Below are 13,481 nucleotides of genomic sequence, written 5' to 3'. Positions count from 1 at the left end.
AAATCCTGAGAACTTGAAGTGGAAAAATGTGCTATATTTTACAAGGATGGAAGTTGCTAAACTGCAAATCAAGAAATACACTCCGGATTCCAAGACTCAACTTCACAAAGAATGAACATTTTTGGCAAAAGAAACAACTTCCAGTCTTGAAGCACGGGATAGCACAACAAATATGACCGATGTCCAGTAGCTCCTATTGGAAAAATGGTTACATTGATTTCATTCTTTAAAAGCAACTGGAAGTGACAGGCCATTTGTATAACTGCCTTGTTTCCTTCATCTCCTCACTGCCAAGATTATAATAATAATAATAACAACAGAGTTGGAAGGGGCCTTGGAGGCCTTCTAGTCCAACCCCCTAAACATTACTACGGAAATGTTTACTTGGCTAAAAGAAATCTTTAGGAATTCTTCCAATTTGACTATTGCAAGATCTGAAGTAACTATTCCATACAGTAATCATAAAAGTAATCAGATAAAAGTTGGAGTTCAAGCACACTATTAGAACTAAGTTGTGGCCCAGGCCACTGTCTTTCATTCCTGTAATAATAAAGGATTTCAGCAATAAATCTACAGTACTTAAAACAGCATGATACTAAGCTCCTGTAAAAAGCTTATTCAGTTCTAATCAATTCAAGCACAAAGCTCCATGTTCTTATTCCCTTTGTCCTTTCCTGTATTGCAAGTAGCTTTCAAAATTCTACATACATTTCCCATATAATGGCAGATTTATGAAATCACAGTGATCACAAACTCTTCCTAGAGATATAGCATCTTCTGTTCTGCTGGTCTCTAAGACTCTAGTTTATTAGAGCAAAGCTGGCCAAGGAATTCTGGGAGTTGAAGCCCACAAGTCTTAAAGTTGCCAAGGTTGGAGACCCCTGTACTAGAATGCAAACTAGTTAATGTAAACATAAAAATAAAAAGCTACCATGTTAAATTCCAAATGTGCTCATGGATCAGGGAAAATTAGAAAGCCTTTCAATAGTTGAATGAACACTCAAATTTTAAGGCCTGCTCTTCTATTAACTGTCTAGTATCAACACAGGGTTCCTTTTTTTCACACCTCGATGTGAGATTATGTCTTAGAATCAGAGACTATGTTCCAGGGAAGGCTTTACAAGTACTTCCATGAGATAGGTTTAAAAAAAGGAAGATTCTTCTTTGGTAGGACATAAAAATTCTGGAATAAAGCTTTTTTTAAAAAAAGTGCAGGGATGGACAGATCTTGAAGAACCACAAACTTCACTTGAAGGGAACTGAAAATTTCAAGGACATTGCAAACATGGGCAAGACATCAGTTTTTAACTGATATGTCTCTGCCGGTTATTACACTTCATAACATAACAGAGTTGGAAGGGACCTTGGAGGTCTTCTAGTCCAACCCCCTGCCCAGGCAGGAAACCCTACACCATCTCAGACAAATGGCTATCCAACATTTTCTTAAAGATTTCCAGTGTTGGAGCATTCACAACTTCTGCAGGCAAGTTGTTCCACTTATTGATTGTTCTAACTGTCAGGAAATTTCTCCTTAGTTCTAAGTAGCTTCTCTCCTTGATAAGTTTGCACCCATTGCTTCTTGTTCTACCCTCTGGTGCTTTGGAGAATAGTTTGACTCCCTCTTCTTTGTGGCAACCCTTGGGATATTAGAACCCTGCTATCATGTCTCCCCTAGTCCTTCTTTTCATTAAACTAGACATACCCAGTTCCTGCAACCATTCTTCATATGTTTTAGCTTCCAGTCCCCTAATCATCTTTGATACTTCATACTTCAAAATTAAAAACTTCCAATCTTTGAAATTATTTCCTCCCGTTCACTGAATCTTCATGAACAGACTAACAAGTGAATTCAACTTGGCCATGCACGATCTGGCACACATATATAAACTTTCAGGTATCTGTTTTTGTTCCCAGCCATGAGAGTTTAAGACACGATGAATTTACTACTGCAACTTCCCAGTCCTTCCATGTACATCATAGATTTCAAAGTTCACAATGCCTGTTGAAGTCTCCAAAAACAAAATAATTAATTAAAAAAATCACAAAACCCTCATCAATATAGCTAAGCCTTTCAAGTAATAGTATAACTATTGGTTGGAGACAGGGTTCTTCTCTGAGCTCGAATAACTGCTTTGTAGCATTCTTCATGTTGGCCTTATCCAGATGGGTTTCCGGCCAGAGATTGCAGCCCTGGCTTCAGAATGGATGAGCCATCTGTCCTGTAACTGTTCCTGACAGCAGCAGGGGCTCACTGGACAGTTAAGCTTCAGGGCACTGAAAGATGCAAATGCCAACTGAAAATGAAATACCACAGCTCAACAAAAGCAGGTTTGGTTTATTTGAATGATTTCATTAAATATCTACAAAGAAGGTAACAAACTGCAGCACAAAGCGCAATTGTACATGAAGCGCAATGCCTGGATTTAGTGCAAAACATACCATTAACTACGGCCAGGGAAGCCCAAGGTTTGAATTTCTTTTATTTTATTTTTACAGTGTACATTGTTAAATAATGTAAAGAAAACATCTGTAATTCAGAAACAGATCTTGTGGAAAAAAAAGGTACTCAAAAGTGTAATATTAACACAAAATAATTTAACAGTTCAGTAGCATTAGTTAATTCTTCTAGACCTCAGTTATTTAATCCACAGGAGGGAAATCAATGGTAAATAAAACCAGTATTTGCATAACTAAGTGAAAAATCCAACCTCAAACATATTAAACCAAAATACCATCCTCGTGCAACACTCAGCTGACCATTCTAACCATAAAGTGGCACCTTTCATCACTGATTCTTTATACTTTCTGCATATTAATTCATTTCTTGTTTTGAAGAATGGGCCACAAACTCAGAAAGTAAAAGCTTCTCCATTAACAATAGGAAGCCACAGCTTCCCCATATTCCGTCACAATGGGGACTTTAAAGTTGGAAAAGGGATTGGAGCCCAGCTACCTTATAGACTCCCGTCTTTCGCTTTCCAGCCACCATGCCGAGGCCTCCCTTCCTGACAAAAGCCACTCTAAACTTCAACTTGAGACAAAGGGATGGAAAGACAAACCTGTGCATATGTTTGAGGGTAGCGTGAACAAGTACAGAAATAACAAATTCCCTGCTAACCTTAAAGGAACTTTTTTTGGGGGGGAAAGGGGAGACGTTTTTCTTTTACTTAGTATACAAACTTTTAGACCAGCAGTAAAGCTACTCCCAAATACAAAATAGAAGTACTTTGACCCTTCACAGCCTGCTGCAGCAATACAGAGTAATACTAGTTGGTTGCAGTATGTCATTTGAATAGAGAACCTGTATGTCAAGTTAGAAACCGAGTTTGAGTGGAAAGTAGGTGATATAGCACACCTACTAGAAGGCAACACAGTTACAGTCTTGGTACCAAGTTTTAAGTCCTTTAGACGTTGAACAAAAACAAAGTTATTTTTGATTCTGAGTGTTTCAAGTGTTTGAACTGTCCTTGGCAATGAAACCCGCAACATGGAATATCTGTTTCTGCCCTTCCTAGGTAGAATTAAAGACAATGAAGAGCAAACCCCAGGAGCCTTTCATGCTCCCCAGAGTGATAAACTCCAGTTTCTGAACACATGTTGACCCTCCTAAAACCCTTTGTAGCTTTCCGTCAGCCTGCCCTTAGGAGCTGTCCTTTCAGACAAGCCTTTCTCCTCCTCACCTCTCTCTGTTCACATTCAGCCCAGCTTGACTCTGGTTACACAACATGTCATCATTTCTGTACCCTCCACCAATATCCATTGCTGGTTTTTCCCCCATCTCTCTATAACTTTACCTTTTCAACATACAGCTGCAGTAGCTCCCCTCCAACACCTACTCTAGACACTGTTACAGTATAAGCATCCAATGTTTTAGGCCTTTGGTATTTCAGTGGCTATGTCCAAAATAACCTCCCTCTCTCCATTCTCTCGGTCTGTCTAAAGTCTGCCGGGCAGGTGATGCTAACTGCAGAAGCAATAAAAAGTCCAAGGCACTAAAATATCCAGCAAGCATACTGGGAGAACAGACAAGTATTCAAGTACATTAATTTATACAATTATACATTCACATTTATCTAATACAATGAAAATAAAAAGGAAAAAAGTTAAAGTGTCTCCAATAAGTATCAGGATATAGCTAGCTTTTTTCCCATTTTTTCTTTTTTGACTGTTTAACCCTCTATACTCCACTCATTTTTTTTAAACTACTGTTGTCCAACAACATTTATATATCACAGTGTTTCCACATCAAAACTGATGGTAAGTACATGTCCGCAGGGAACTTTTAATTATTATTTTTTTTTCTTCTAAACATTTTAAATTGCTCTAATGCTGCTGTCAAAGCTGTTAATATCTTTTCCTGAAAGCAGGAAAGACTTATCTCAAAGCATGGGCTATTCTGCATGTCCATCTGTGTGCTCACTCATTCGGGAACTGTGATGTGATGCTTTGAAGGAAAGAATAGACAAGATGATGGAAAAATGGACAGCTTTGCCCCCTGGGCTTAGTTCTTCCGGAACAAGGCAAACGGAATACCAAGATTCATGCGAAGGCTAACAACTTTCTTCCCAACCTATAGGATCCAGCCTCTTAAGTCATGTGAATTTTACAGTCAGAGGCTGCTGACTTGCATGGTGATTTCCATCTCTATACATTCTGCCACATACAAGAATTAGAGGAAGCATGTGCCGTCTTAGAGGATCCTGATCACGTTCTCCCCATCTTCTGAAAGGGGGGCTTTACTTACTGAGTGCAGAGAGCAATGGTTAGAGGGGGGGCATCCATCCCTTTTGGGCACAAAGAGCCTAGCAGTTAATTCAGGCCCCAACTCCTGCCCAAAGGCCTACCCAGCAATGTGGCTGGGAATCACTAAGTGGTCCGCAGATTGGAGCCAGGAGGGTTGCTGATAGATTTCTGTAAATTGCTGATGTTGAAGCTTTGTAATGAGGCAGTTCCTACAGGCTGGAACTGGTTTAAAGGCTGCTGTGCTGGACCACCCGTCCCGCTCCAGGGGGGTACAAAGGGCACTGTTGGATAACCAAATGGCTGAGGGGGACACATGGCCTTGGTGAAGTGACCTAGGGAGGTAGCTGATGCTGCAGAGACAGGAGTAGCACCAAGAGAGGATGTCATCGAGATGCAAAGTTGGCTTGGTGCGGAGAACTTCCTTGCCATTCCTGGACCCTAAAAGAAACAAAAACGATGGAACTCAATCCCAAATCAATCTATGTGAGAGTTGCTAAACAAACTTCTTTCATCAACTCTATCCAAGCAGGACCCCGAAAAGTAACTAAGGCACTTGGACAATGCTGCTTAAAGGTTTGTGAACCCTTTTGAATTTTCATCATTTCTGCAGAAATACGACCTAAATGTGATCTGTTTGTTTGTACAAGTCCTAAAATTACATAAAAAAATTACATAGTTGAAAACATATTTGTTCATTGATTTATTGGGGAAAATGACCCAAAGCTAAATATTTGTATGTGGTAAAAGTGTATGAAATTTTGCTTTCAGTAACCAGTGTGCCCTCCTTGGTCAATAATAATTGCGACAAAACAATTTCTGCTAACAGTTGATCAGTCCTGCACATCAGCCTGGAGGAATTTTATCTGTTCCTCTTTTACAGAACAGCTTCAACTAAGGGATGTTGGTGGACTTTCTTGCATGAACTGCATGCTTCAGGTCATTCTGCAATATTTCTACAGGATTACGGTCAGGACTTTTGACTTGGCCATTTCAAAACCTTTAACTTTCTTCTACTTGAACCTGACAGCCCCAGCCCTGTGATGGTACTTGGGGCCACCATTTGTGTGGGGATTGCCATTCCGCTGCTGCACGCTTTTGCCGACGACCCTTCCTGTGTGCCTGCTCTGCTGGGCTGTCAGCTCCGAGACGTCCCTCTCACTTCAACTCCAAAGCCACATGCTAGATGACTTCAGGGGCATGCACTGAAGCAGTTTCTCACCATCCATCACTTTAAGGAAAGACAGAGCAGTGCGGAACTGGAGCGGCTTGCAATGGATTGGGGAGGGAGAGGGAGGATATGGGTTAATTGGATAATTGAGTGATTGCACTAGGATGGAGCTGTATGCTGCTTAAAGCAGGGGTCTCCAACCTTGGCAACTTTAAGCCAGGTGGACTTCAACTCTTAGAATTCCCCAGCCAGCTTTGCTGGCTGGGGAATTCTGGGAGTTGAAGTCCACCAGACTTAAAGTTGCCAAGGTTGGAGACCCCTGCCTTAAAAGGTGATTGGGAGCATGGAGCAACAGCTCCAACAAAGATTCCTTTCTGTTAACACTTTAAGGTGGTCAGTTAGTACCAATATCAGGATAAAGAAACTTGGTTACTGCTTTTGCATGCTGACGGTTTTTTCCCCCCCATACTTTAAGGAACCTGACAGAACCATTCCTTGGTCTTACACCTTGTGTGGTTTGGCTCACTGTCTTGCTGCTCAGGTGACTCACTTTCACCTGAGTTTCATTTCATAGCTAGATACCCTGACATTTTCCTGTAGAATTTGCTAGTAGAATTCAGAATTCACGCTCCTCTCAAGCTGTCCTGGTCCAGAAGCAACAAAGTGGGCCCAAATCACAATCCTGTCACCCGCGTGTTTCACAGATGGGATAATGTTCTTATGCTGGAATGCAGTGTTTGCCTTTCGCCAAACATAACACTTTTCATTCAAGCCAAGTTACATTATGGTCTCATCTGTTCATGGAACATTTGTTCCAATAGCCTTCTGGCTTATTCTCATCGTCTTTCACAAAATGTAGAGACTGGCAGCAGTGTTCTTTTTAGAGAGTAGTGGCTTTTTCCTTGCACTCCTACCATGCACACCACTGGTGTTGAGTACAATCTGCCTGACAGTGGACTCCAAGCCTCAAAAACTCTCTGGAAACAGTTTTTTAACCTTTTCCAGTCATGATACACTTCTACATCCTTCTGTACTGAAGATCAGACTTTTAATTCTGTTCTTTAAATAAAGGAGGGATTTCCATATTCATATCTAATTATCCCATGGATTGAAACACCTGACTCTTAACGTCTCCTTCAAATGAACTGATAATCCTAGAGGTTCATGTACTTTTGCCTCACACAGATATGTAGTTTTGGATCATTTTCCTTAATAAATAATCAAATTAATGCAATGTTTTTTACTCATTCATTTAATTAAGTTCTTATTATCTAGCTTTAGGAGTTGGGTGGAGATGAGATCACATTTTAGATTATATTTATCCAAAAATATTGAATATTCAAAGGGGTTCACAAACTTTTAAGCACCATTGCAGTATTAATTCTTCTTCTTTATCATCATCATTATCATCATTATCATCATCATCATCATCCTAGTCATTGTCTCTCGGCTGCAGGGTGAAGGCCTCTTCCGTATGTTCCCAACCAATACAGTCCTGAGCTTCCCTTTGCCAGTTGGGCCCACAATGCTTGCTTATGTCATCAATCCATCTTGTTTTAGGTCTCTTTCGTGGGTGCTTTTTATCAAGTGAGGTCCATTCCATGACTGCCTTGGTCCACCTGCCATCAGTTCTTCTTGCTAGGTGACCAAAATTCTCTTTGGGGAAGATGGATGGCTATTTAAATTTGATTAATCAATTGAAATTAATCAAATTTAAATAGCCATCCATCTTCCCCAACGAGAATTGTGGATGGCACATAATAATTAAAAAAAACAAACCAGCCAGTATAAAACTGATAGAAATTAAAATAATAAATAAATAAAAACCAAAATACTAAACTTGCCTCGTAATTGCCATGTCCTTTGCCTCCTTTCTTGCCAGACAGATTCATAGCGTCACGAGCCCAGTTGTCCACTAGTTTGTGCAGATCATCAGTAAAGGTTCCTTTCCGACTAGAGGCAGGTGGCTGAGACTGGGGTGCCTGGCTGTTTACTGTACCTCCAACAGTGTTTATACTGCTGGTCCCTAGAAAAATGAAAGCAGCTATCAATTAAATTTGATTGAAACAGAATTCCCTGGAGGCCATCAAGAGTTACAATGCAAAATAAGAGCAAGAATTTAAAAAGCCATGCATATGAAGTCTACTTGGACATAATGAAAAGGAAGGATTTTAGAGCTCAGCTAGCAGTTTTTCTGCTATTAAGTTAATTATGTAATTGTATGTTATTTTTCAGATCAGTGGGTGGTCTGCAAAGTTGCCGTTTTCCACAGACAAGTGGATTAACATTGGGCATTAATAACCAGGCTGTCGGGAAGTTTCCTCCCAATTCTCAACAAGCATCTATTATGCTCAGTTAACCCATTTGCCAACTCTACCCACTCAGGTCTAATATCAAGAAATTGTATATTCATCGAGATAACCATTCTGTTCTGCAGATGGACAATCTGAAACCTCAAGAATACATTACTGGAAAGAAACACACAGTGGCAGTAATCATGAAACAAAATTGTACTAAGAGCCCACTGACTTCACATCCCAACACCAAAAATGACACGTGACAAACAACCTCCTTTGCTTCAAATTGAGAGGGTGGCTTCCAGAGAAGCCTGCTTATTTAGTTCCAAGAGTTCATACCATGGGACGGAATGATCTCAATACATCTAAAAAGAGAGGCAACAAGGAGCTACTTGATTAAAAATATGGCACTTGCTAGAATCAGATCATAAGAGTAAAGAAAAGTCCAATATATCCATGGGTGATTGCTAAAGGCTTTCCAGTGGCAAATCTGCTGAAATGATGTGGAAAAGTATTATTGCTTGTAATAGTTAGCTGAATAGCAAAAACGTCAACACAGGTCTTGAGAACTTCATGTGCTACAAAAAAAAATATCACCCATAACCAAAACAGATATGCTCATCAATTTATAAAACAGAATCTGAAACCAGGAACTGTATAGGTCTGTTCAGGACATCTAATGTGGAAAAATTTGCAGTATAAATCAATTAGATTAGCATACTGATCCTAAGCAACCCCTAGTCATGTGAAAAAAACTTCAAAGCACAACAGAACAGTATGAAAGTACTCCCAATACTGCTATTTTAAAAAGTACTGGAATCTAAGTCTTATTTTAAAAAGTCAGGAAGGCATGAAGAATTTGACCAGCACTTTGGATCTGAGAGCAAAGAGGTGCTTTGGAGCTTGCAGGGGCATACATGTTACATTTGTGTGCAGCCACATGCATCTTCAGTGGGAGGCAAGACTGACAAGTGACAAAAGAGGCAATGTGTTTGAAGCTTAAACTTTGCAACTTTCACACTTATACCCAATTCTGGGGTTACAAGCAAAAAAAGGCCAGGTTTACACTGTGACATTACTGTGTGTGTGTCATAATGAATGGCATGGAGAACATATGCCTGCAATTCCATATCCAAACATCTTTTCCTGGGATTGCTATGTCCTATGGGCAGGGCCCCATGTGATCCTAAGCACTTTTTGCCTTCAGATTCAAACTGCTGCACAATCTTAGTCTCTGTGGCATCGTATTATTACGGCAACTGGATCCTGTTGCTTAGAAACTAATAGCTAAAGGTTACAGACACTAATAACTGGATTCTGGATCCCTAGACCTGATAAAAATGCAAGTAGAGAAATAAAAGTCCTTATTTGTGGTATCAGCGAGGCAAGGTGTTACTGCACTGTGAAATACTGTACAAGCAAGCAAGGTGACTAAGATGACGAAAGAGGTAACCGTCTCCCCCAAATTGAACAGACAGAAGGAGGTAACCATGCAAACAAGAAAATGGAAAAAAGGAATCCTTTACTCAGGTGAGAGAAATGAATGTAGTGTTGAATCACTGTTACTGTGTAACATGCAAAGGAAGAACATTTGATACAATAAGAGGCTGTAACAAGTCTAATTGATAAACAGCCAGACACACACCAGCACAGGTAACACACAATAGTGAAGAAAAGAAAACCACCTTCACATCATGCCTAAAAGCACTGTCATCAGTTTCATGCAGGGACTAGAAGATATTCTTCAGCCCCTTCCTGATGGCCATAAAAGATACATTGCTAGGTACAGTGCCTACAAGACATTGGGGTAAGTTGATGGCGTGAATTCTCAGGTGTGACTAATCTTTCTCTTTCACTGGCTGTTCAGCATGCACCCAATTGCCTCAGAAACGCTCTAAGATAATTAAATAAGAAGGATTTATACCATATCAAAAATAACCTCAATTGTTAAAAAGTAATCAATGTTTAATCTGTTAAACCAGCCATCAAGAAGAGTCTGACAAGAATGGGGATCAGTGTCAATAATAAAAAAAAAACCTCCCCTCAATCTTGCTCAGTCACAGCAAATATTACAGAATTTTATTTTGGCTCTTATTTTTAATGAATAAACGGAGCTCTTTCCCTCCATGGCTACATCACTGCATTCAACCTCTTGAATCTCTCTCCTTCTTAACTCTGCCAAAGTGCTTCACTCCATCTACAGGAAGTCCGCAAATTATAGCAACTGGGACCAAAATTTATGTTGCTAAACAAGGTGGTTGCAAAGTGAGTCTCGCCCAATTTTGCAACCTTTTTTGGCATGTTTATTAAGGGAATTGTTGCAGTTGGTAAATGGATCAGGTGGTCATTAAGAGAATCTGGTTTCCTTCATTGACTTTGCGGTCTGAAGCTGGCTGGGAAGGTCACAGATGGTGATCACAAGAACCAGGGACTCTGCAATCATCATAAATATATGCCAGCTGTTAAGCACCCAAATTGTGACAACCACATGTGACCTTTTGGTTGCTGTGATGGTGGTAAGAGCAAGGACCGGTTCTAAGTTACTTTTTTTGGTGTCATTGTAACTTTGAATGGTTGCTAAATGAGTGGTTACAAGTCGAGAAATACTTGTATCTTTATTAATGACACTTTTTCTTATGCTGTAGAGCAGGGATGTCAAACTGGATTTCTTCGAGGGCCGGATCAGCATTTTAGTTCTTCTCCCCGGGCCAGCTAGGGGAGAGGGAGAGGGGGAGACAGGGGAGACGCCTCCTGCAGCACACTGCCATCCACAATGGGGCACAGAGGCCCCCCGCACCCCATTTTGGTTGCCAGAAGCACTGTAGGCCGGTCCTTTGCTATTTCCAGAGTGCCCCTGCGGGCCAGATTTAAGCACCCCACGGGCCTTGAGTTTGACACCCCTGCTGTAGGGTCACCCTGAGGTCATTTGTTTGCTTGCTAGTGGCCCTTTAAGATATGGATAGCATACTGCAGCTGAATCAGTGCTTGCAGAAACCCCCTTTTGACATTATTATTACAACCAAATTGCTTTCAAAAAGGGAATGTGCCTTCTAATATGATATGAAAATTACTAGAGCCAATATATGCTAGAGCCTGATTAATCTCCAAGAAGTACTTCATTAAGTGATGGTCAAAGCCATTCTTTGTAGTAGTAACAGGGTGCCTAGGTCTACTTCTGCAGTAATGCAGAAATACATATTATTAGAAGCAACAAAGGCATATAAAGAACAAATGCTGTGCTTAAGACAGATTCAGGGAGGTTAAACTGTATGGCCCTGAACAAAACAACATAGTTTAGCAATCAGAATTCAGAGGTAACCAAAAATGAAATAATTACTACAGAGCTGGTTGCAAGGGCAGACTTTTTTCACCATCTTCCCTAAAGCACAAAGAGAAAGCAATTGGTTAAAGAGAAACAGTGAGAAACACAGTATTAGCAAATAGCATAAAGCACCCGGTGATAAAGTAGGAAAACACAACAGGTTATCATCCCTTGATGACACTGCTTTTAATTCTTGAGTGGCTTTATAGCATGACAGCTTTCAAGTAGATTAAGAGCTACAATAGATCAATTTAAGTACGTACTTGTTTAGAATTTCTCAAGTACACTATGGCAGTGAGCTTTTTTTTATAATATAGGGCAATTTCAATTAGTTTTTCAATAATCTGAACTGAATTCAATATTGTAACCTTTCCTCTCATGTTTAATTGACTTCAAAAAGAGTAACAACAAATAAACCCACCAGGGGCTATTTGCTGTTTTTATTGTAACTGATATAATGATTGGCTGATTTATATTTGTGTGAAAGCTGCCTTGAGTCGCCATGGGTGAGTAGGTGGCAATATTTTCTAACACAAAATTTAGTCACTTTCATTTTTCCTAGAAGGTCAGTGCCATCCAAAGTAAGAAGGAACCTGTTGAACCTTTTCTACTTTTACGTCAAGTGTATAAAGACATGTGTTATTTGCAACAGAGGTGATCAGCCTCGTATTTGCTAGTAAGGACCTTTTCCCCTATACAATCTATTGACAAAAAAGACAGGCCTCAGGAAAACAGAAAACCTGTTAAAAATTGAGTAAAGCCAAGCCATGCTTCCACAAGCATTGCCAAGTTTTAGGGGACAGCAGAAATCAAGTGATGCCAAACTGAGGGCATTATACATTTCCATTATTTTTAGGCTCCCCAAACCTTTTCCTCACATGGCTCATATTTCACAGAATATTTTATGTACCAAAAAAATTCATGACAAAAATCCCATAGAGCAATTTATACATGTGAATTAGCCACATCCTTGCTATTAATTATCCTCAAAATAACTACTGTTTTCTGAAATTTTTATTTTACTGCAATTTAGTATTGTTTAATAACTTTTTTTTTCAGTCTTGGCTAAATCACCATTTAAAAGATCATGTCCGGGCTCAGAAATTAAGGCATATAAAATTCAATTATTGATTGAGGAAACTTTCCTCTAAAATCAATTCAAGGGAAGAAATACTTTTGCCCCAATTCCATGCATGAACATCTGTCCACACATCACTCATATGATGAGAAGATAGGATTGTAATACCTGTAAATTAAACTAGCCATATCTTTATGCAGCTTGTAAATCAGCTCTAGCCTTCCTAAATTTTTGTAAATCACAGTAGCAAAGATCAGATGTTTTCCCTAGTTTCTAACTGAATTGTGAGTAGTTAGCTACATTATGTTCAGGGGAAATTATCTTCTTGATCTGAAGCACATCAATGGAAAAAACTTTGTACCATTTCTCCTGGGGCAGATATATCCCCCTCATCTTGCTGAACTGCTATTGTGTTCAGTCAATACTATACTCATACCTGCACATGCTTATTTACCTGACTTGACAATAATAAGTCCACACAGATGAACCACAATCTGGTCACTTCAGAGTTGTGTGAATTAGTTTCTCAGGTTCAGCACAACTGTCACGTCCACTAGGAAAGGGGTAAGCACCTCCCTGTCTGGCCTATCTTATCCCTGGCCATTATTTCTCTATACGCTACAGAGAAGCTTAAAGGTCTAGGCAAGGAATCCTAAGGTTGTCTCCTTGTAACCTGAAGGCTCATATGAGACCACTACTACCACCAGAACCTTTTAGCTGAGCAGCAGGGTAACAATTTCAGAACACTGTTTTCTGCAAGCTACACTTCTCAGCCAAGCCCTAAGGTCAGAGAGATACAAGAAGGCAGATGTAAATGGACAGCATGTGATAACAGATCCAAGTAGCCAAAAACAAAAAGACGAGGAAGGAGTA

The 13,481-nt window shown here is 39.9% G+C and overlaps 1 protein-coding gene across 6 annotated transcripts in view; it reads right to left on the bottom strand.

The window, feature by feature from the left end:
• Window positions 1–2,315: 2,315 nt before the first annotated feature.
• WNK1 (WNK lysine deficient protein kinase 1) overlaps window positions 2,316–13,481 on the bottom strand; it is a 128,799-nt gene continuing 117,633 nt past the window's right edge. For 5 of the 6 annotated variants that reach the window (XM_058191389.1, XM_058191392.1, XM_058191391.1 and 2 more), the window contains 3 exons: window positions 11,546–11,587; window positions 7,756–7,937; window positions 2,316–5,181 (listed from right to left, as the gene is read on the bottom strand). In XM_058191389.1, the coding sequence (XP_058047372.1) occupies window positions 4,867–5,181; window positions 7,756–7,937; window positions 11,546–11,587 (539 nt within the window). In that variant the 3' untranslated portion in view covers window positions 2,316–4,866. The remainder of the gene's footprint in view (window positions 5,182–7,755; window positions 7,938–11,545; window positions 11,588–13,481) is intronic. The other variant, XM_058191390.1, reaches the window with a different exon arrangement.

The sequence above is a fragment of the Ahaetulla prasina genome, chromosome 7, assembly GCF_028640845.1.
Source record: "Ahaetulla prasina isolate Xishuangbanna chromosome 7, ASM2864084v1, whole genome shotgun sequence".
Classification (NCBI taxonomy): Eukaryota; Metazoa; Chordata; class Lepidosauria; order Squamata; family Colubridae; genus Ahaetulla; species Ahaetulla prasina.
The sequence above is the reverse complement of the archived record's forward strand: the minus strand, read 5'-3'. Positions and strand labels throughout refer to the sequence as shown.